Raw genomic sequence first — 24,004 nt, 5'->3', positions numbered from 1 at the left:
GTCACAGTGGCGGTATATTAGCGCGACTCGGCTGCTGGCGTGTTTGAGTGCAGAATCGAGCGCAGGAGAGAAGCAGCATGTAAATCACACTGCTGAGTGGACATATGGTATTTACTCTGATATTAAACAGGCCTGAAAGATACAAAGTTTGAGTTTAAGTGCTGGCATTTGCTTTGCTTACATTTGAATTCGTGCGTCTGTGAGGACCTAAAGTTTCGCCATTGGCAGGGACTGTTTCTCGCTTTAACAGGCTAATACGTGCTAAAGTGATTGCGCTTGTTTTGCAGGTTGGCAGCATGTTTGCTAAAACTTCGGGAGCTGTATGTGTTACTGCTTGGAAGTCTTGGACTTATTGTTGGTACTGAACATATCAACATATGTGCTTTGTAGCTGGTGTTTTGGTTGCTGGAACATTTGAACAAATCATCATAATTTCCATTATTTGTTGCTGGGTGGCTTTCAAATCTCTGGTTGTTTTGGTTTGTCAGAGCATGAAATCCGCTCAGTGGGAGTGGTAAGTTTCATTTCATGTTCAGTTATGATTCATTATGGCATTTTGCTTTCGTTTCGTTTCGTTTGCGCAATAGTTTGTTAATCCTAGAGAATATTGGATAAACATTTATTTTAGAGCACTGACCATTAGCAATGGAGTGGCCTCTGTCTGCTAGTTGGTGTCTCATGTTCGACTACTCAAGAACAGTCTTCACTTTAAACCCTTTTTTCCTACAATCATCCATGGGATTATCTAATCAGCCAATGGTGTGGCCGCAGTGCATAAATCATGCAGATACGGGTCAGAAGCTTCAGTTGATGTTCACATCAACCATCAGAATGGGGAAAAGTGTGATCGCAGTGATTTGGACCGTGGTGTGATTGTTTGCGCCAGACAGGCTTGTTTGAGTATTTCTGTAACTGCTGATCTCCTGGGAATTTCCACGCACAACAGTCTCTAGAAATTGCTCCGAATGGTGACAAAACCAAAATTCTCAGGATGGAAACGCCTTGTTGATGAGAGAGGTCAACAGAGAACGGGCAGATTGGTTTGAACTGACAAAGTCTACCGTAACTCAGATAAACGCTCTGAACAATTGTGGTGAGAAGAATATCATCTCTGAATGCTGTTATCTGATATGCTGGGTTGATGCTGTTTTGGCGGAACAATAATAGGCAGGTGGTTTTAATATTGTGGCTGCTGGGTGTATTTTTGTAATGTGTAATTCTGCACTGGCTTAATCTTTGTACAAATATGAATAGCAGGCTGTTCTTGACCTTGATTTGTTGCCCTATTGTAGCCCAGACAGCTGATTGTCTTATCCGCTGAATATTTTGTCTTTGGGGAATTTAAATATAATTAGTGTACTGTGCTTCTATCTGCTACATTCAGGATTTCTTAGTGTCCATTAGATATTGTCTGGATTCATTATTTGAAAAATGTTTGTTGTCTCTCAGTCCTTTCCTGGAGTACCACTGACACTACATATTGTGCATGTGTCCTTTATCGAACACACCTGATTCTACTGATTAGATAATTTAATTAGAGTGCTCCATGATAAATAAGAGAGACATCCAAAATGAAGTGTTTGTGCTACTCCAGGAAAGGACGGAGAAACACTGGAGATTTATGGAGAAACCATACGTTTCAGAGCATGTTCTGCTTACAATAAAATTGACCCTTTTATCAAGTGTATATATAATGTTATGAAATTATAGGATGGTTAAGTTGCAAATATAAAAATGTTTGCTAGAATTACGCTGCTAAATAAGATGGTAGCGCGTCGTCACAGTCTTTGAAAAAGGTCCATTCAGCGGTAGTAGATGTCAGATAATACCATGGTAGGGGTGTTCTGGGTGGTTGCTGGGGTGTTGCTGCGGTTGCTAGGTGGGTGTTTGCTGGCGCAAGTCAAAATCTACTGTTGATGAATTACTTGTCATACAGTATTCGCATATATGATATTGTAATATGTTGTAGCGATGTTATTAGGGGTTGACCGATAATGATTATTTGTAATCAAGGAGGCCAATATTTGGAGTCAATATACATTTAGGACAAAACATCCTTTAAAGGTGCAGAATGTAAGATTCAGAAACCCTTGTTTTTAATGCCACCTGTGGCCGTTAAGTGAACTGCAACCAGCTACCTGTTGCTCGCGTTCGTGCATGCACTCCATAGGGATGTGAGCGAGCATCCAAAACAATGACGTAACGTACAAAGAGACTGAACGTGATTCACCGACATCATGCTGATAGATGCGGTAGCATAATTAAAATTACACAGTTATGACTGTTTTACTACAAACTGTGAGGATGCTGGAACAGTGCTAAACAAAGTGTGGATATCGGTCTGACTATGCGAGACTGTAGTTTGAAGTAATCACTTTTCTTTGCATTATACATTTACTGCATTTATACGATAGCCTATGTTGGCGTTAGCTAGCTAGCTTTATTAATAGCTGTTAGCTAAATTTGGTGGATGATGACAGTAGCTGTTTTTAAAATAGACTGTAGATTATAAATATGTTGACGGAGTTCAGTATTGATGTGAGGCCATCACAACTGTCATTTTGATAAATCGATGCGCTATTGCGCCGATGTTCACTCTAGTTTTCGCTCGACCATGATCATGTTCCCGCTTAGCCAGATGGGATTCAGTAGATAAATGTGTTTTTTTTTTTTTTGTTTTTTTTTGGCTTACTCTGAGATGTGTAGGAGTCAGTGTTGTGCTAATTAGACTAGGACACAATTTTAATAAATAACAGCCTGCATGTGCTTCGCACTTTAAAGTGCATGTGTGAAGCTGCTCGTGTGCTAAAAACACCACATTTTGTATGCATCGCATGCTGTTATTTGTAGTTGACGCAAGATGGCACACACTCTCTGTAAAGTACCTGTAAATGTACCAGCAGACTAAATATTTAATTCACTAAATCCCTGCGTTTTTATGATCCCATTGGGCCATATAACCAATGGCTTTTCTAGATGTGATCTTGTACCGAATCAGTCTTATTTTGTGGTATCGAAATTGGTATCGATAATCATAAAAATGTTACTGGTATTGCTACACAATAACCCTAGTTATGTAACTTATGTACAGGTGAAACTCGAAAAATTAGAATATCGTGCAAAAGTTCATTAATTTCAGTAATTCAACTTAAACGGTGAAACTAATATATTATATAGACTCATTACAAGCAAAGTAAGATATTTGAAGCCTTTATTTGATATAATTTTGATGATTATGGCTTACAGCTTATGAAAACCCCAAATTCAGAATCTCAGAAAATTCGAATATTGTGAAAAGGTTCAGTATTGTAGGCTCAAAGTGTAACACTCTAATCAGCTAAACACCTGCAAAGGGTTCCTGAGCCTTTAAATGGTCTCTCAATCTGGTTCAGTTGAATTCACAATTATGGGGAAGACTGCTGACCTGACAGTTGTGCAGAAAACCATCATTGACACCCTCCACAAGGAGGGAAAGCCTCAAAAGGTAATTGCAAAAGAAGTTGGATGTTCTCAAAGTGCTGTATCAAAGCACATTAATAGAAAGTTAAGTGGAAGGGAAAAGTGTGGAAGAAAAAGGTGCACAAGCAGCAGGGATGACCGTAGCCTGGAGAGGATTGTCAGGAAAAGGCCATTCAAATGTGTGGGGGAGCTTCACAAGGAGTGGACTGAGGCTGGAGTTACTGCATCAAGAGCCACCACACACAGACGGGTCCTGGACATGGGCTTCAAATGTCAAACGTCTTACCTGGGCTAAAGAAAAAAAGAACTGGTCTGTTGCTCAGTGGTCCAAAGTCCTCTTTTCTGATGAGAGCAAATTTTGCATCTCATTTGGAAACCAAGGTCCCAGAGTCTGGAGGAAGAATGGAGAGGCACACAATCCAAGATGCTTGAAGTCCAGTGTGAAGTTTCCACAGTCTGTGTTGGTTTGGGGTGCCATGTCATCGGCTGGTGTTGGTCCACTGTGCTTTATTAAGTCCAGAGTCAACGCAGCTGTCTACCGGGACATTTTAGAGCACTTCATGCTTCCTTCAGCAGACAAGTTTATGGAGATGCTGACTTCATTTTCCAGCAGGACTTGGCACCTGCCCACACTGCCAAAAGTACCAAAACCTGGTTCAATAACCATGGTATTACTGTGCTTGATTGGCCAGCAAACTCGCCTGACCTGAACCCCATAGAGAATCTATGGGGCATTGCCAAGAGAAAGATGAGCGACATGAGACCAAACAATGCAGAAGAGCTGAAGGCCGCTATTGAAGCATCTTGGTCTTCCATAACACCTCAGCAGTGCCACAGGCTGATAGCATCCATGCCACGCCGCATTGAGGCAGTAATTAATGCAAAAGGGGCCCAAACCAAGTACTGAGTACATATGCATGATTATACTTTTCAGAGGGCCGACATTTCTGTATTTAAAATCCTTTTTTTTTTATTGATTTCATGTAATATTCTAATTTTCTGAGATTCTGAATTTGGGGTTTTCATAAGCTGTAAGCCATAATCATCAAAATTATATCAAATAAAGGCTTGAAATATCTTACTTTGCTTGTAATGAGTCTATATAATATATTAGTTTCACCTTTTAAGTTGAATTACTGAAATTAATGAACTTTTGCACGATATTCTAATTTTTCGAGTTTCACCTGTAGTTATTGCAAATGACTTTCAATGTATACTTCAAGAGCATTTTAATATTAAGCTGGTCTTCTCTGTGTTCCACATATTTGCATATGTGCACAGGTTCTTATGATGGAGAAGTGTTTGTGGTGTACCACATCCCTCGAGGCGGAGGGTGACGCAGCCATCGCCACGTTGTTGCATCGCTACAGCTCCATGCAGCTGACCGAGAGCGAGATGGACTCTTTGAATGAAGATCTGAGCTGCTGTCTGGAGTGTGTGGTGGAGTATCACAGAGCCAGAGACCAGGTCCCTGAACTGCACAAGGTACACCAACACAGAAGGCATATTTGTCCATCTGTTTATGTAGAGCAAAAGGAACTGTTTTTGGTAAAATTATCCTGAAGAAAGTGAGCCGTAATATCATCCGAAGTACCATAATCTGATGCTGCATCAGAGAACCTTACCATTGTCATGGGATTTTGTTTTCTGCCACATTTTTCACATTTATTTTGTGGAGTAAAGGCACTTTTATGGTTAAATGGATGCTATAAGGAAAAAAGACAACTTTTCTGTATGCATAGAAGTGGAAAATAGTCATTATACACCTTATGTGGCACAGAAACTAGCGTGCAGCCATCTTAAAATGTTTTGTCTTGGAACATCCGTTCTAGCAGTTGTTATATAGATAACAATGGTGTTGATGTTAAGAGTGTATCATGAGTATTTTGAATTAAGTGGCTGTCATAAAAACTGAAAGCAAAGGGGGTATCTTTTAAAACAAGTACTCCATTCATAAATCTACAAGAGCCCACCCAGGGGCGTAGCAATCGCTTCAAAAGTGAGGTGGACAGATTGGCTCTGTCCTAAAACTTAGTGAGCTGTCTCCTACCTACATAGGCAGCTGTCTATGGCAGCGTCCTTGGTGAAATGATGCCTCCATAAGAGAGCGATTTGTAAAGCTCTACATAGGCGGCAGCTCTGTCTCAAGTTCGAATCCAGGGTGTGCTGAGTGACTCCAGCCAGGTCTCCTAAGCAACAATATTGGCCCGGTTGCTAGGGAGGGTAGAGTCACATGGGGTAACCTACTCATGGTCACTATAATGTGGCTCTCGGTGGGGTGCATGGTATGTTGTTTGTGGTTGCCGCGGGGACTAGCGTGAAGCCTCCACACTTGCTATGTCTCCGTGGTAACGCGTTCAAGCCACATGATGATATGCAGGGATTGATTGTCTCCGATGAAGATTCATCTGAGATTCGTCCTCCACCACCCGGATTGAGGCCACGAGGGCCAGGAGGACCACGAGGACTTGGAGCATATTGGGCATTCCAAATTGGGAAGAAAAGGGGATAATGCAAGGGCTTGATGTTATGGGGAAATCAGCCAAGACCTCAGGAAAAAATATTGTGCACCGCCACATGTCTGGTTCATCCTTGGAAGCAATTTCCAATTGCCTGAAGGTACTACAAAAATAGTACACAAGTATAAACACCATGGGATTATGCAGCTATAATACCACTCTGGAAGGAGTTGCATTCTGTCTCCTAGAGATGAATGTAGTTTGGTGGAAAAGGTGCAAAACAATCCCAGAACAGCAGCAAAGGACCTTGTGAAGATGCTGGAGTAAACAGCTAGACAAGTATATATATCTACAGTAAAACAAGTCCTATATCAACATAACCTGAAAAGCGGCTCGGCAAGGAAGAAGCCACTGCTCAAACGGTCATAAAAAAGCCAGACTACAGTTCGCAAGTGCACATGGGGACAAAGATCTTACTTTTTGGAGAAATGTCCTCTGTTCTAATGAAACAAAAATTGAACTGTTTGGCCATAATGACCATCGCTATGTTTGGAGGATAAAGGGCGAGGCTAGCAAGCCAAAGGACACCATCCCAACCATGAAGCAGGGGGTGCAGCATCATGTTGTGGGGGTGCTTTGCTGCAGGAGGGACTGGTGCACGTCACAAAATAGATGACATCATGAGGAAGGAAAATGATGTGGAAATATTGAAGCAACATCTCAAGACATAAGCCAGGAAGTTAAAGCTCAGTCGCAAATAAGTCTTCCAAATGGAGAATGACCCCAAGCATACCTCCAAGTTGTGGCAAATGGCGTAAGGACAACAAGGTTAAGGTATTGGAGTGACCTTCACAAAGCCCTGACCTCAGTCTGATAGAAAATTTGTGGGCAGAACTGAAAAAACGCGTGCGAGCAAGGAGACCAACAAACCTGACTCTGTTACACCAGTTCTGTCTGGAGGAACGGGCCAAAATTCCAGCAAGTTATTGTGAGATGCTTGTGGAAGGCTCCCAAAACATTGGACCCAAGTTAAACAATTTAAAGGCAATGCTAACAAATACTAACAAAATTTATGTAAACTTCTGACCCACTGGGAATGTGATTAAAGAAATACGTTGAAATAAATCATTCTTCCTACATTTATTCGGACCTTTCACATTGTTAAAATAAAGTAGTTATCCTAACTGACTGAAGACAGGGAATGTTTTCAGTTGTCTCTGTGACTTTGTAAACGGCATACTGGCCATCATTTTGCTTGTTTTCAGAGCATTGTATTTGAAGCGGATCATTGAGGCTATGATTCGTAATGTTTGTCAGTAGAGGGCGCTATTGTGCCACTGTTGAATTTGACAGCCACGGGAAAAAACAATGCTGCTCTTTCTCTGTTTTGGTCTCTATTATCTTTGGAGGGCAGTGTTTTGGAATGAGGGGGCGTGGCTAGTTCAATGGCTCAGTCACTTGAATGCTAAATTCGCTTGCAGCACCTTGTAAAGTTGGGTTTAGAGGAAGGGGATAATGTAGTGTGTCTGTGTTAGTATTTCATATTATCTCTTGACACCATTATTTGCACCAGGGTACAAGTAGCTTCTGCCTAATTTTTACACAGGATGTACAGTATCTGATCTAATCTAAGATGTATAAGTTATATCATAATTTAATTTAATCAGGTTGATTTAGCCATAGGCGGGCAGGTTTGGAGCGATCTCCGTGGGACCCCTTGAAGAGCGGGGCATGGTGTGACCACTGGTTGCACCACCCTAAGGACGGCCCTTTATATACATGTGACACATACGTTTTATTTAATATTCCCTTTACAACAGTTTTGATCTCATTTAAGCCTTTAAATTACTTTGTCATCTCACATATATAAAAGTACATGTGTTGAACACATTTAACAAAAATGATCAAGTTGAAACCTAAACTTTTATGCAGAATTACTCCTCTAACAATTAGATGTTTGTATCATGAAATAGTTCAGTTTAGCAAAGCTGTCTGAATGTGATCCGCTAGGTCCAATTTATATACAAAATCTGCTAGACCATAGACTCCTCGACCTCCACCAGATTGCAGCACCCTCCAGCCATTAGGAGGCCATGATCGATGCCATGGGTGGAATTTGGGCAGGACACTGGGTTACACCCCTACTATATACGAGAAGTACTTTGGGTTTTTTACGACCACAGAGAGTCAGGACCTCGGTTAAAATTCTCATCCGAAAGTCTGTGCCTTTTTTTATAGTATAGTGTCCCCAGGGGCGGCGTTTGTGTTTGGCAGTTGCCATACCCTAGCATGCAAACCAATCCGGAACATTATATGCCCCTTTAAGATGGTTTGCTCGTCACTTCAGTCTGTGTTGGCCTCTTTCCCCAAAGCCCAGTTATATCATAGAAACCACTGTATGAATCATCTAAGAATTATGGGCTGTTTCCCAAAAGCATCGTAATTTAAGTACTTGAAAATGGTCTTCAATCTGAATTATGTAGACACCTTTAGGACAATCGCCTGTATTAATGGGTTGTGCCTCTCTTTGTCTCACTCTGCTGGCAACTTCTTGTTTTTTTTGGGGGGGGTGGGGGGTTGGTTATCCAAGGGTTAACTCAAACGCTTCCACTGAGTGTCACTATACTGGGATGTTGGGACACACACAGACCACAGGGTTAGCACCCCCCTGCTAGCCTCCCTAACACCTTCTGTTTCCCAATCTGTGGGCATTTTCAAACCAGGATGGCCGATGGGAAAATGCCCATTTTTGTTCTACAGAGACACAAGTCTACTAACAATGGATTGTTTGAGTTATATCAATACAGTCCGCCTTGCAAGCACTGATTGTGTACAATTTATATATATAAAGAAATCATTGTAATTTGTATCTTTGTAATTTACTTAAATCCCAAACATCACACATGGATCAAGGAGTATATGCATTAATTCTCTCTCTTTTAGCGTTTGTGGGAAATTGAGAAGGCTCGACTCTTACGTGTGTTGGGGTCCATGTTGGATCAGGAGCTGGAGGAGGAGGATGATCTGTTCATCATTGAAGATGATTGTGAACAACCAGTGTCAAAAATCTCACCTACAGAATTCCAGAACCGTCTGCGCTTCCCACTATTTGAAGTTCTGAAATATCCGTACCTACTCTGCTACCGTGAGCTGGGTAAGTCACATGTCTGTGTGAGTGGTGTGGTGTTGGTTAATACACCATATTGATAAATGGCAGGTGTTGAGCAATGAATAATCAGCTCTTGAAAGAATTGTGAAAAGAATAGAATGCCAATCTTCTTAAATGTAATCTCTAAGGGATTTGAATCGAGATCTTCTACATATTGATTTCCTCTCTGTCCTTCTCTACAGGTGATATGGTGGTTAAGGCCTTATGTACATTGCAGGATATGAAACAGTCTTTGAATGTGTTTGAGAAGTATCAAGGAACATATCTGCTGCTTGTTCATCCCAACGAAAAGGTAATTCGGTCAAATTGGTCCTTCAACCAAAGCTACATCTTGCTAGACCATAGAACTCCTCTTCTTTCCTATTCCTCTTAGCTCATGTTCTTGTTTCCATTTTCCGTTCCAGGTGCGTCGTTGGGCAATTGATGCAGCGAAAACAATGAGGAGTGTGGACAGAGATGCATACTATGACCTTCAAGAAATCTTCTCTTGCATGTTTTATGTCATCGATCTGGGAGTTTCTCTGGATTTTCCAGATTTGGATCCAGGGTCTTATGCAGGGGGCACTGTACCAAGACTTCCCTCTCACCTCTATGACTCGCACAATAAGAAGAACTACTGGCTAGGTCTGTTTTACCAGATCCTCTCTTTCTTCAATTACTTGTCGTTACTTCTGTTACTAAATTGTACTTGAAGATGTTTTGGCATACCTTCAAAGTTAGGTGTTGTTTTGTGTGGTGTGGTGTAAGTGAAGTTTTTCCATTATTGAAGCAGTTTTATCTGTAGTCTGCAGTCTTATTTGTATTGTGGATTTGACATTTGCAGTGTAAATGTATGTGATGTGCTCTCTGGCTTTGGGAGGGATGCTGGTGCAGAATGCAGACATTTGCCAAGTCACTTCACAGTATTTGTAGAGCACATATGCTTGGGGTAGTGTTGACTATTGGATGTCAGAGTTTAGTTTGATTTAAGTGGTTTTCTGAGCTCCGGAGTCATTTACTAAGAGTGATAAACAGATAACACTACTTAAGGTGGTACATGTGTTTATGGCGCCAATGTGCACTAATGCTGATACGTGCCTGACTGGTCTCATACATTTTTAAATTCCACCACAATGCCCGTCCTGTTGAGGTGTTCAATGAAACACTGTGACTTCTATCTAAAGTGAATAACTCTTGTGGAAAATGTGGATTTGTTTGTCGTACAAGTAAGCGTTAATGTAACCTAATAGACCTGCTGCTGTCTATAGTGGTGTTAAAATGAACCAAACAACCATAACAAGAGAACCCCCCCAAAATGGAAACACTCACTGATCTTGGATGGATAACTTTAGCTTTAAAACCTTTAATCTTTTTGAAGTCATCATCTTTGTTCCCTGTAGGCATCTGCATGTTACTAACGCAGCTAAGCGCTGAGGCAATGGACTCTTTGTTCGTGGGACAGTTCAATATTCCACTCTGCATAATCAACACAATGGAAGGATTGAAAAAGGGTACGTCATGGTTTTGCAACAACCTGGATTTAATATTCTTCTACCGATTAACATGATCGACTACAGTTTATGTCACCAGAATTTAAGAAGTTCTACTTGCAAGTGTTTTTTTTTCTTCTTCTTTCCTTTCTTTCAGAGGATGACCCAGCTTCTGACCCATTCTGGCCAGCTCTCCACTGTTTTATGGTAATTCTGGACCGGCTCGGTTCTAGGATCTGGGGTCAGGTAGACCCTAACATGGCTTTCCAGACCATTACTGGAGCAGCCAGCTATGTTGCGGAAATGAGAATCATTCAACAAAAAACCATGGGGTAAGAGTCCTGTGTTGGCCCAAAATTAAAAATCGAGGTCCGTAATTGCTGTAAAAAAAAATTAGGAGTAATTGTCCATAAGCTAATAAGCAAATAGTGTTTAAGTGATCCCGTTTTGGCAGTAAAGGGCCGTTTTGAAAAGCCAAATATTGTGGAAGTGGTGTTGGTGCTAATAACTTTATGAATTTGGGAACTCTTAACAAGTTAAGTCTTTTTTTAAATGTATTTATGAACAGGAGAATGGTTAAAGTAGAGCCAGAGTATGATGACCATGTGACTTGCAGTCAGATGGTGTATGACTGTTATGCCTTGGAAAAGCCAAGCCAAGTAAGAGTTCCTTTTTCATTTCTGTCCTGCACCACAGTATCTTTACATTGTTAATTACTACACAAAGATTGTAAACACTTGCAACATTCTTGGTAGGCTTTTGTTTGTTAAACGATACAGCTTTTTTCTTTACCTTGTAGGCGTCTGGCTTGTCGTCCAGCAGTGGTATTTGCAACTATGTGGTCTATGAGGATATGCAGTCCCTGGTCCGTGTGCTTGATTCTGAGATGGGCCAGAGTATGCGTGTATATGGCAGCACTTTCCTGTGGTTCATTCCATTTGTCCGTTCCATAATGGAACTTCCAGAGCTGAATGCCTCCTATATTAGTGAGGTTCTTCACTACCTTTGTGATAAGATACGGGATAATCGACACATGCAAATTGGACCGGCAAATGTATATGACAAAGTGACAGAGTTTTTCACCCGCATCCTTATTGAAATAATTGAGTTGCACGTTAGTAAAGGACGTATGGGAATACTCTCTCGTTGTGCTCCCAAGTGGGTGGAAGTGATCGTCATGAGTACGGTCCTATCAGATGAACCATGGAATGTTGTACCTCAAGACAGGAAGGTTGGGATTCACAGAGTCAGTTCAACCTCAAGTTCTCTTGCCGTGGTTGGGCAACTACCTGCATCTGGAAGTGGCATTGGTGCCATAATTCTAGGCTGCATGATGCTAATTCGACAACTGCTGAAGGAACGGATTCGGACGGGATCTGACCCATGCTCTACCCGTTTTCTGAATTTACTTAACACGCAGCTGCGTGGAGTTCCAAATAAACGATGGAGTCTAACATCATCTGAATCTTCTGAGCTTCAACAGTGTTTAATAAGAGTGGTCCGGTCAATGCCAGAACGATCTGCTTCTCCACCCTCTACAGTTCCTGTCCCATCTACACATTTAGTGCCTCCAAATGCTGTTATTTCCAATAATTCAGTGCCGACCCTACATCCGCAACATGTAGACCAGAAGGTAGGTCCAAGCAGAGCAGGAAATTCGTCTACTTTTATCAAAGAGGAGCCAATTGAGGATTATGAAAACTGCATTTCTAATGAGGATTACTTGAGTGGTCTTCCAGACATGATAAAAGCTAAAAAGGAACCTCCCAACCCAGTGCTGATTTCAGAGATAAGTCCTGGTGTAGGGTTTGTGCAAATTAAACCAGACTTGGAAAAACTGCAGGAAATTCGAACCAGATTAAATGATAGCCAGAATTTGTCTAAGATTGAAGCCATTGCCAAAAGAAAGCTTTGTGAGCCAGAGGTTAGACAATGCAGAGTTAACAGTGGCCAGGAAGATCCAGGGCACTTGTCCGTGAGTTCTTGTCCTGTAAATTTGCAACCAGTGACCTCCACTAAGGAGGAATGTCAGTTTAGAGCTGAGGTGGACCATGATAATGATGTTAATGACGATGAACCTCTTGATATCACATGGAAACGCTTGAAAAAATCCCACAAGCTTGAATCTAGTGATTCAGAAGTTTATGGTATTGATATACAATCAAATACCAGAACTGCGGGAACCTCAGAGGAAAACTTGGAGTCCAGTACAATCATCATCTCTGATGATGATGATGACAATGAAGTTTCTGAAAAAGATGAAAGGCCAACAAAGGAGATCATGGGGTCTCTTGACAAATTATGTCCATTAAAGAATAGACCTCTAGAAGATCCAGTCTTGCCCGAGAGTCCAGTGCGAGTCTATGATGATCTCAGTGAGTCACAGTTATTTGAGTTTGAGACCCAGCAATATGTGGCATCCTCCTGGGATGATTCGAATGTTGACACAACGGTTTTGACGAAGCACAAATTAGACCAAACACTCAAACAACGGCTGGAGCCTGCTCCTAATGACTCCTCTCCCTCGTGGAGTACAGAGACTGAACTAATTCCAGATGAGGACATTGAGAGGGCCTGTCAGCAATCGGAAGATGAGATCAGACAACAGCTGGAACCACAAGAGCCAGCTGTTTCAAGTGCATTGTCATCATCCAAATTAGCCAGTACTGCAGAGTGCTTGGATAAATTCACGAAACCAAAACTTCCACCAGACACAAGCCAAAAAACGAATCCGTCTGATAAGAGAGCCCTGTTGAAGGCTAAAAAGCCATTAATAATTGAGACCCTTGCTCAGAAAATAAGGCACAAACCCCAGAAACGCAGCTCTTTATCGCGGTATGAAGAGGATCATTCAAGTTGGACCAATCCAACTTCATCTGGTCTGCCATCACACTCTCCATCCTCCAGCTTCATTTCTTCTCCTTACTTTTCTGCCTCAACATCACGTGACAAACCTGCCGTTATTCCACCAAAGAAGGTTCGTAAAGCTGCTGAGCCAAAATCAACAGCGGAGCGTTTGGGATTAAAAAAGAAGGAAAGAAAAGCTTTCGATCTTTCTCAACGTTCCCTGAATTGTGTTGCTAAACTTCGGTGCCATGGCCAGAAAGTGCAAGTGGAGCCACAACAGAAGAGACGACGAGCGTGTCACACCACTAAGACCTCTCCGCAGAAACGTATAGTAAAGGGCAACAAGAAACTTTTGGCGTCTCAAGAAATGCAGTTTTTCAGGCAAATTCGTGAGAAACATCAGAGGCCAGCAACAGTATCCCCCACAACACTGGCTCCCAAACCAACAAGGAGCACCCAACCTGGTGAAATGCACCAAACCGAAGAGGGTTGTGATTTCTTCCCCTATCCTCAGCCAGATCCTTACCATCAGGAAGACAATGAAAAGGCTGCAACCAAAATTAAAACCAACTACACTGGTGAAACCAGTAAGGCTAGAGGTGAAGGGGTTGGAAATGGTAGTATAGAGTCCAAATGCTTTCAAAACGATGAGATTACTGATGTCGCGGTCAACACTGAAAGTGAAAAAGATGCAAAAGAGGAGGTTGATGATGAACGTATGTTCCTCACTCAGATGGACCCTACAGACATGGAACTATGCTCCCAAATGGAACAATTTGATAAAGAAAATGAAGAAGAATTGTTTCTTACCCAGAGAGATCCTGTTGACATGGACCTTGATCCAGTTAGCGAGTCAGAGCAGCCAATTTTGTTGGCACATAAACCTCTGCAGATTACTCACACCACACTTTCGGAAGCCATACGTAATGACGATCATTTGTTCTTGAAGCCTGGCATGTCACCCATGTCTCAGAAAAAGGCCAAACCTTCCACCACAAAAATATACACCCCCAGTTCCCGCAATGCTTCACTTGTCCTGGAAATGGAAAAACAGGCAAAACCACCTCCTGCATCTAAAGTTGCTAAAGCTAAGGGTGCCCGACTGCCTTCAGCAATGGCACCCCTAAAAACAATTCCTACTTTGCCTTTTCCACAATTGCCACAGCCACTTCTTTCAAAACAAAGTCTGCGGCCTCTGAGCCATGCCCCTAAATCAGCAGTTAGTTCTAAAATGAGCCTTGCCTCTGCACCACCATCTTACAAAATATACCAAAGACCTGAAGCTCCAGTTCACAAACCAGTGCCCATGACGGATCAAAGCCCGCAATTTGACCCTTCAGTCTTGACCCAAGCAATACTTAAGTGGGAATATAGGATGCTGGCTAACTACAAAACATTTGGGAGTCCAGATGACCTGTGTCAACTGCCACTGAAGGAAGTGCCAGAAAAATTCCGGAGCTACCTGGAGTACTTCAATACCATGTACCCCCTGCTGCTAATTAACGTTTTTGAAGAGGTGGGACTACAACTTATTTCCATAACTCTTAAATATTTGGATGTGACCAGGACTGTATTTTATACAAGTAACTTGTCCTTATCCTTTGCATTGCTTTTTGTAATCTTTGTTCATTTAACTTTTCAATAGATAGCCAGTGAATGGCTCAAAGAGGGGAGAGTCAAACTATATCTCAAAGTCCAGGGTATTGAATACAGCAATCGCACAGCTAGTGCCAGCTTTATAGGTAAGTCCAACCTTGTTGGGTGGTACAACAGTTAATCTGAGATTCATTTATAGGATCTTCTAATACAATAATAATCTATGATTGGTGCAATTGACCAGAATTATACCCTAACCTTGCCCATGTTCATAGTTGTAGAGCAAATGCCATTTCACATGATTATAGATTGCAGTTTTTTGAAGTGATGTTCAACCACTGTCCTTTGAGAAGATCAGGCTATCTCTGTAGAAGATCTTATGGTTCTGAAAGATCCTAAAGAACTATTATCTAAAGGTGTAAGATGTAAAACAAAAGGGCTCTGAAATAAGCTCAGTCTTAAAAGTGTGAGACTTTCTTTCCATTCTCTTTGGTAAGAGTCTCTCTGGAAAGGGAATTGTTTAGACCCAGATTTAGTGCCAGCCCTTCACAATGTTTCTCTATTCGAAGCGGGTCTTCCTCCGGAGAGTGAAAAAAAACAACAGTATCCCAAAGAAGATGACCTTGTGCTGCTTTGGCTGCCGGAGAACACTGGGGCATATGCACACGATGAACCCGAATTTCACGAACCACAACCTCATTTTGGATACGTATCCCGGTCCATTGTTTCCAACAGAGATCCAGGTCTGTGGCTTTTACTATGGTGTTAAAGGTGCTATAAGTTATTTTAATTTTTCAATGGATAACATGCAGAAAATGTCTCTTTAGGGCAGTGGTGGCTCAGCGGTTAAGGCTCTGGGTTACTGACCAGAAGGTCCGTGGTTCAAGCCCCAACAACACCAAGACACCACTGTTGGGCCCTTGAGCAAGGCCTTTGACCCTATCTGCTCCAGGGGTGCCGTATCATGGCTGACCCTGCACTCTGACCACAGCTTAGCTGGGATATGTGACAATTTCACTGTATATATGCAGAAATGTATGTATAGTGTGTGACAATTGATCAATTATTATCTTACTTGTCAGATATCACTAAACCTCATTTAGATTGGGCTCTGTTCCCGGGATATTCCCGGAATAATTGCAGAGGAGCCTTTTGGTCTGAACACAAGCCAGAATGCCAGAAAATTTATTCCCGGGATCAGACCCTAGTAACGTTGCCGGGATCAATCCTGCAACCTTATGATATGATTTTATTTTCTTAACCCTATAGGCAGGAACATAATACAGAAAATAACTTTAATTCTACAAACTGTAATAGTCAAATTAATTATGAAAATAACCTCAAAGATGACCATTTTCAAGGCTTCTCAATGCTTAAGTGCAGTGCAACAGTTAGCACAGTTACTTTTACAAATAAAAAGTCTCCGTGTACACTGAGTTTAAAAGTGTTTTAGGCACTTTTAGTTTAGGTTACACCCCTACTCTTTAGGAGAAGAGCCCTGGGATTTTTTAATGACCACTGAGAGACAGGGCCTCATCTAAAAGACGGTGCCTTTTTTACATTTATAGTGTCCCCGTCACTATACTGGGGCATTAAGACCCAAACACGTCGAGCGGCTGTGGCTCATGTGGTAGAGCGGATCGGCTACCAATCACAGGGTTGGTGGTTCGATTCCCGGCCCACACGACTCCACATGCCGAAGTGTCCTTGGGCAAGACACTGAACCCCAAGTTGCTCCCAATGGCAGGCTAGCGCCTTGCATGGCAGCTCTGTCGCCATTGGTGTGTGGATGGGTGATTGGGACACAGTATAAAGCGCTTTGGTAACCTCTAAGGTTAATAAAAGTGCTATATAAGTGTAGACCATTTACCAGACACTCCTCAGGGTGAGCACCCCCATCTGGCTTCGCTAACACCCCTTCAAGCAACAACCTTAGTTTTTCCCAGGTGGTCTCCCATCCAGGTACTAGCCAGGCTCAACCCTGCTTAGCTTCAGTGGGTAACCAGTTGAGTGATATGGCTGTTGGTCAGGTGGAAGTTCCAGAAAGGCTATAAAGTGTGTGTGTTGTCCAACTTCTCATCCCTTTTGTTTCTTAGGTTCTACCTCAACCCTAAACCTGACGATCCAGACTCGTGGTAACGTATCTTCGGTGAATTCCCAGCCTGTGCTCTGCGAAGTAATTGGATCTTTGATCAGCACATTCCGGGAGTTCCGTGCACTGTGTTTGCTGCGAATTGGACCAATGTTGCGTCCTGTTCTTGCTCCACATGTGGCATATTTCACTGACACTAGGGAAAGCCCATCTAACCTGGATATACCAGTAAGTTTGGGAACGTGCTATTCTGCAAAGCTTGTGCTGTTAAAAATGTTCAGCAAGGTTCTCTTGAAATTGTTCAACATTTAATTGGAAAATTGACCATAGAAGGCAACAGTTTAATGTAATATCAGCTGTAGTGCCTTTTGTGGCAACCCTGAGAATGCAATTCATGCAAAACGCATTTTGGAATTCAGAAACACATGAAATCAAGTGAATACAAATACTTTCAGATAACTTGGAGTACTTGGGTCTTGGAATGAACCTAAATGCAACTCTCGGGAACCATTCTCATTCATATTTCTTTCTGTCTTTATTTTCTTGTTGGGGTGCATGTGTATATCCAGTTTTGGTACTACTGTTTGTATTCCATTATAATGTTCTTCCTGCATTTTAGGAGTACAACGATGTCCAGGCCAGGGCAATAGCATGTGGTCTTGCCATGATAAAGAGACCACAGAAGACGCCAAAGTTTCTCCTCATTCATGGTCCTCCAGGAACTGGGAAGAGTAAAACCATTGGAGGCCTGCTGTTTAAACTACTGTCTTCGGTCAGTGTTTGTTATAAAGTGCATGCTTGCTACGGCTCCCTTCCAGGATGCATTTTAGGGCTATTTTTATTGTATTTGTTTTGAGGATGTTGCGTGTTTATTTCGATAGGGTGGCAATGCTGTTGCTCCAGTGGGGAACCTTCCCGCCAAGGCTCGGAGAACACGTGTTCTGCTCTGTGCTCCCTCTAATGCTGCCATCGACAGTCTGATGAAGAAAGTCATTGTGATCTTTAAAGATAAATGCTGTGACCTCAACAATCCGCAAGGTCCATTACATGTTTACAAGTCACAACATTACATTATTAACATGCCCCTACCTTATCTGTGCCACACACATGAACACCTGCTTGGCCTTGGGGTTGCACGGTAAACGGGTACTAACGAAGTATCGCATCGATGTCATTGAATTCGATAAATATAGCTGCAAGTGGCAATTATTGGGGGTTAAGCACATATGGAGAGATGACCAACATAATCAGATTTAACAGGAAAGATCCAGTGGAAACCTAATGCTAAATCTAACCCTAACTGCCTTAATCACAGTAGCACAAATGGGATTTTACGTTGTAGTGCCCCCTAGCATCGCATTGAAATTTTGCATATACCCTCAAAGTTTTGTTAAGTTTGGATATTGCGCTTACAAACTACAGGCCAATTAATCAAAATAGGCCACATACAAAAACCTATTGGCTTATATATTCTGAATGACGTAACGTATCATATCTTTTCGTCACTTTTTGTTAAGTGTCTGCAGATGCCGTATACCAAATTTCGTGCAAATCAGGGAAACCGCCTAGGACGAAAAAAATAGAAATGGTAGAAAAGTTTTTGCGGAAATGGAAATCTATGTGACCATATGGTTTTGGCGCACTGAAGGATTTGGATTCTAGCCCTTACGGCTGCAGATATATTAGTGAAAACCTAAAAATACTTTATTGTAGCGCCAACTAGGGTCGAATGGAGGTGTGTACGCGCCTGAGTAGTGATTTGGGATTTATGGATGGATGATCTTTATGCATACTTTTGATTAAACACCGTTTTAATTATAACATATTATATAAAAATGTAATCCAGAAAAATTTAAACCGAAAATACTGAATTTGTAACTGCAAGACTTTATGCAGGTCTTTTAATAAAGTCATTTTCTGTGTAATTTCATCAGAAATATGAGGCCATTTATTTGTTGCCTACGTAACTGATTTAGTATCGATACATGGGTACCAGGGCTGGTATCGGAACAACCCTACTTGGCCTTGAACCTTTTTGTTTTTGTGTGTGCAGGTAACTGTGGTGACATAAACCTGGTAAGGTTAGGAAATGAAAGAACCATCTCAGGATCTCTGAAACCCTTCAGCCTTGACCACCAGACTAAAGCGAGAGCACGTGAGAAATGCACCAACACCATCAAATTCTTCTATTTCAGTTCACGCTTGTCCGTGAACTCTGTGTGTGTGTGTGCGTGTATAGAGCGAGCCCAGCAGACTGGAGAAGCTGATGTACAAAGGCAGAAGGAGCAACTGGACCAGAGAATTGAAAATCTCTCCCAGCGCTGTGCAAATGCCAAGAAAGATTCGGCTGATGTAATTTATCCCACACACACACACACACACACACACACACACACACACACACACACACAATGGGGACAATTGAGAACCACATGGTCTTCAAGAGGTTTTGAAATGCACAGAAAATATGGCTATGTGGAATGGAATACTAACAAACTACTAATTGCATGACAATTATGGCTTACTATAAAAATAAATATGTGAAATGACATGTGTATTAAATACTTAATTTAATGCTTTCTTGAATTTCTGTTACCGAATGGATTGGCTGACAGTTCAAGAAATTTACAGAGACTAAGTCGCAGCTTCTAAAGGAAAGAGAAAGACTGAGTCGGCAGATTAAAGAGGTACTGTAAATGATAGCATTGCTTTGTAAACGTGGTTTACAGTAGTTGTTTGTGGTAATGATAACAGATGTCTCCGTCTCTTGTTCAGTGTCGTGGTAGGAGACAGGAAACTCAGGCACTGGTGCTGCAGAATGCTCATGTGATCTGCTGCACGCTCAGCACCAGCGGAAGTATCGTTCTCGAAAACGCGTTCCGTCGACTTGGACATGAACCCTTCAGCTGTGTCATCATCGACGAGGTGCGAATATTAGCCATTGCTTATTTATGGCACTATGAAAGCTGTTGGTGTAGTGTTTTGTTTTAATGGTTTTATTTTGATTTTGTTTTGGATTCCCTTTTTTGTGGTGTTTTTTGGTCAATAAGTAGTCAGATGGGAGCCGTATTTAGGGTTCCAAATAGCAAAGCTGGAATGCTATTGAATTTGTACCAATTTTCTTATTTATTTGTTTTCTACCCTAAATGTATCTGGGCATCAGAACCGTAAGGCTCTCAAACTCTGTGGGATTATCCCAAATCCCACCCACTACTCTTTAAAATTACACACGCTGGCCACTAGTTGGTGCTAGTATAAGCACATTTATGTAAGTGTTGGAAACAAAATCTGCCTCTTGAGTCCTTGGGTCAAGCCAAACAAAATCTCTCGATTTGTCACAAAAAAAATATTCCGCCATTTTTAAACTTCTCCTAGGCCGTTTGTCTGATTCGCACGAAATTTGACGTATCATCTAGATCAGCAGTTCTCAATCCAGTCCTGTAGGCCCCCCAACACTGCACATTTTGTATGTTGCCATTTTCGAACACACCCAATTTAAGTCGATGCATTGTGTTGGGGGGGCCTCCAGGACCGGATTGAGAACCACTAGATGGCACCACCTCAATTGGATATGTCTCTTGTTTTTGAGCACATCTGACAACTAATAAACACCATGAGTGTTCAACATGACACGCGACAACCGAACAAATCATATCTATTTTCTGATTGCCAATGAATGAGGTAGAGAGTGGCTCTTTGAGAACATACCCTTAATATATAATGCATAAAATAATTACTTTAAATAAATAATTTAGCAAATTAAGAGTTCTAGCTTTTCGACTCCTGAAATGTCCAAAGTTGATTAGCCTGGATTTAGACCTTCCCGACCAAATGTTGTTTTTCAGATTTTTTTTTTATTTGTCAATTAATTTAGCAGATATGAGCTGACTTGATTTAATTTTTTTGGTGTGTGGACAGTCCGGTCAAATTCACATTGGACAGTCCAATTTAAATGAAACTTGGTACTCATTAAAAGGACATTTTAGGGGGCCCCTTTCAGTTCTCTCATATATATTGGTCACATGTTTGTCCATATCGACTATAACAACATTACACCTTTTTTAAATTCTGAAAAAAAAATCTCATTTTTGAATTTCTAGGTTATTTGTTCAATTTCACGAAATTTGGATTGCATCATCTAGAACCCCTCATGAAAAATCATACTTTATTTATTTTTTATAAAGCACTTTAATTGGCAGATATGAGCCATTATTTTCGGGCTGTATCTTGTGAGCGCAATATTAAAACTTCCCAAAACGTGGCACACATTGTCACCAGGACAGTCTTAAGGACGTATGCCAAATTTAATCCGTTTACGATAATAGCGTGAGCTATATTATTATCAAATTAAGGTTGGGTTTCGGTTTAGTGCTAGGGCTAATTGGCCTGTATCTTCAGAGGGCAAGTTTTCACAACTTGGTACACACAGGTGCCAGGACAATCTGATAACACATGCCAAAAATTTTAAACTTAAAGGGCACTTAAATACCCTGTCTACACCGGGTTTGTGTTGCTAGCAGGAATATTGCTAGCGTGTGATGTGCAAAATGGTACGGGACACCAATTTACTGTTGGCACGACATGCTGCAAGGGATGTTTCAAGTGTAGATATAATGGGTGCTCTCTAATGGGTTCTGTTGCTTTTGACGTGACACTCCGCCCACATCTGGTGTAGACCGGATTTAACTTTAGATTTGTTGGAACAGTTTGGAGGATTGTCTTATTCAAATGAATGCAAAGCATTCAAATGATCTGTTCTTTCAAACCTGGCAATTTGGGTATTTTTTCCAATCCTGCTTGGACCACGATAGCTGCCGCTTGCGGCTGAATTAAGGTGCTAGTTTATATAAAAATGTACTATTTGTATCACGTATTACTGCCAGTCTAATCAGTCAATTTAGTAGTTATGCATATTTTACTCTGACATTTGCCATGATGCTCCATTTCTATCTGCATATATGAATATGAAGGTTTAGAATTTGCTAACACACTGCCTATGAAGAGTAATGTTTCTGCATGTCACTGTCTTTTTGCACATTTGTAGGCTAGTCAGGCAAAAGAAGTGGAGACGCTGATCCCAATGTTATACCGATGTCCTGCCGTAATCCTTGTTGGTGATCACAATCAGCTTCCCCCAACGGTGGTGTCCCAGGTAACCCAACAATGTAGCCAAAGAGGATTTTATGTTACTTAACAGCATGCAAATCTACTTGAAGGAAAACATTTACTCTTAAATACTAGTTGTCTTTTTGTTTTTTGATTTATGTGGTTCTAGTTTCACAAAATGTTTGAGGCTATGATGTGGTATCTTGTGTGTTGGAACAGAAAGCAAAGGAGTTGGGCTATGATCAGTCACTTATGGCAAGGTTATGTAAAAACCTTCATCCATCAATCCCGCAACACTCCCCCATCCTCTTCCTCAGCGTGCAGTACCGCATGCACCCTGATATCTGTGAATTCCCCTCCAAGTACATCTACAACAATGCGCTTAAGAATGACCGGTAGGTACTGCGCGCGCGCACACACACACACACACACACACACACACACACTTATAATCTGATTATAATCGTGCAATGCATCAAAATATCCATTTGTGACATGTACTGTAAAAGTTAAGCAGCTGTTTTTTTTATAAATGCAATTACTCTTAAATTCACTCTGTCATCACACTATTTTTTTTTTTTTGTCCTCTATGTGTGAATGGATTGGGCAAAGTGACCGTTCAGCTGTGCCACAATTGGTAGATTTTGATTGGGAACACCAGCCTGATGTGTTTGTGTGCAAAAGCATAACGTCCCGATCTGATCACTTACTTGGTTCAATTGTTTAGTCCAAACCCGGGTTTGATTTTAGTCTCTCTCTCTCTCATTACTTGTTTTACATTTATGCATTTGGCAGACCCTTTTATCCAAAGTGACTTACAGTGCCCTTAATACAAGGACAATCCCCCCTGGAGCAACCTGGAGTTAAGTGCCTTGCTCAAGGACACAATGGTGGTGGCTGTGGGGATTGAACCAGCAACCTTCTGATTACCAGTTATGTGCTTTAGCCCACTACGCCACCACCACTCTTATTTGTGTGTGAACATTGGTATGCTTGCATCATCAACATGAGTACCACCAATGTCCCCAAAGTTTTCCAATTGCAGGTGCGTTGTGATTGATGCAAAGGATGTGCACTGCGCTGCAAAGGCGTGTTTTTAAAAAAAATGTTTTTTTTTATAATATAGTCTTTCTGAGACAAGCAGCAATGAGAAGTGCATTAAACTATAATAAGTGTGACAGAGCATGCAAATGTGTGGTTCACTTCCGTGAGTTGGTCCAGATTGCTTTCATGCTAATTGACAACTGTACTTTTGAAGTGGTGTCTGGTGCGGTTCACACTAACCTAATGCACCACACACTGACGTCAAATTAACCAAAGCTCTTCTGTGACAGTGCCCTAAAGGGGGTCGTGGGTGGGTGTGTCCGGCTTTAGTGGATGTGGGTGTGTGAATGCGTGCGTGCGTGTCCGGCTTTAGTGGGTGTGGGGGTTTGTGGATGGATTGATGGGGTGTGTGTGTGCGCGTGTGTGTGTGCGCGCGCGCGTGTGTGTGTGTCCGGCTTTAGTGGGTGTGGGGGTGTGTGGATGGATGGAGGTGCGTGCGTACGTGTCCGGCTTTAGTGCGTGGGGGTGTGTGTGTGTGTGTGTGTGTGTGTGTGTGTGTGTGTGTGTGTGTGTGTGTGTGTGTGTGTGTGTGTGTGTGTGTGTGTGTGTGTGTGTGTGTGTGTGTGTGTGTGTGTGTGTGTGTGTGTGTGTCCAGCTTTAGTGGGTGCGTGCGCGTGTCCGGCTTTAGTGTGTGTATGGATGGGGGTGTGCGTGCGTGTCCGGCTTTAGTGTGTGTGTGTGTCCAGCTTTAGTGTGTGTGTGT

At 41.8% G+C, this 24,004-nt stretch overlaps 1 protein-coding gene across 1 annotated transcript in view; it reads left to right on the top strand.

Moving 5' to 3' along the window:
* Positions 1 to 24,004, top strand: part of LOC127628685 (probable helicase senataxin) — a 27,763-nt gene continuing 3,759 nt past the window's right edge. The window contains exons 1-20 of the mRNA XM_052105478.1: positions 1 to 107; positions 4,741 to 4,944; positions 8,862 to 9,072; positions 9,270 to 9,379; positions 9,492 to 9,711; positions 10,467 to 10,577; positions 10,714 to 10,888; positions 11,125 to 11,215; positions 11,356 to 14,919; positions 15,049 to 15,145; positions 15,569 to 15,742; positions 17,096 to 17,319; positions 17,711 to 17,863; positions 17,973 to 18,129; positions 19,145 to 19,246; positions 19,331 to 19,443; positions 19,707 to 19,778; positions 19,867 to 20,016; positions 22,136 to 22,243; positions 22,417 to 22,592. Of these exons, the coding sequence (XP_051961438.1) occupies positions 105 to 107; positions 4,741 to 4,944; positions 8,862 to 9,072; positions 9,270 to 9,379; positions 9,492 to 9,711; positions 10,467 to 10,577; positions 10,714 to 10,888; positions 11,125 to 11,215; positions 11,356 to 14,919; positions 15,049 to 15,145; positions 15,569 to 15,742; positions 17,096 to 17,319; positions 17,711 to 17,863; positions 17,973 to 18,129; positions 19,145 to 19,246; positions 19,331 to 19,443; positions 19,707 to 19,778; positions 19,867 to 20,016; positions 22,136 to 22,243; positions 22,417 to 22,592 (6,215 nt within the window). The 5' untranslated portion in view covers positions 1 to 104. The remainder of the gene's footprint in view (positions 108 to 4,740; positions 4,945 to 8,861; positions 9,073 to 9,269; positions 9,380 to 9,491; positions 9,712 to 10,466; positions 10,578 to 10,713; positions 10,889 to 11,124; positions 11,216 to 11,355; positions 14,920 to 15,048; positions 15,146 to 15,568; positions 15,743 to 17,095; positions 17,320 to 17,710; positions 17,864 to 17,972; positions 18,130 to 19,144; positions 19,247 to 19,330; positions 19,444 to 19,706; positions 19,779 to 19,866; positions 20,017 to 22,135; positions 22,244 to 22,416; positions 22,593 to 24,004) is intronic.

This window comes from Xyrauchen texanus, chromosome 35, assembly GCF_025860055.1.
Source record: "Xyrauchen texanus isolate HMW12.3.18 chromosome 35, RBS_HiC_50CHRs, whole genome shotgun sequence".
In the NCBI taxonomy this organism is placed as follows: Eukaryota; Metazoa; Chordata; class Actinopteri; order Cypriniformes; family Catostomidae; genus Xyrauchen; species Xyrauchen texanus.
This window is presented reverse-complemented; position numbering and strand designations above follow the sequence as displayed.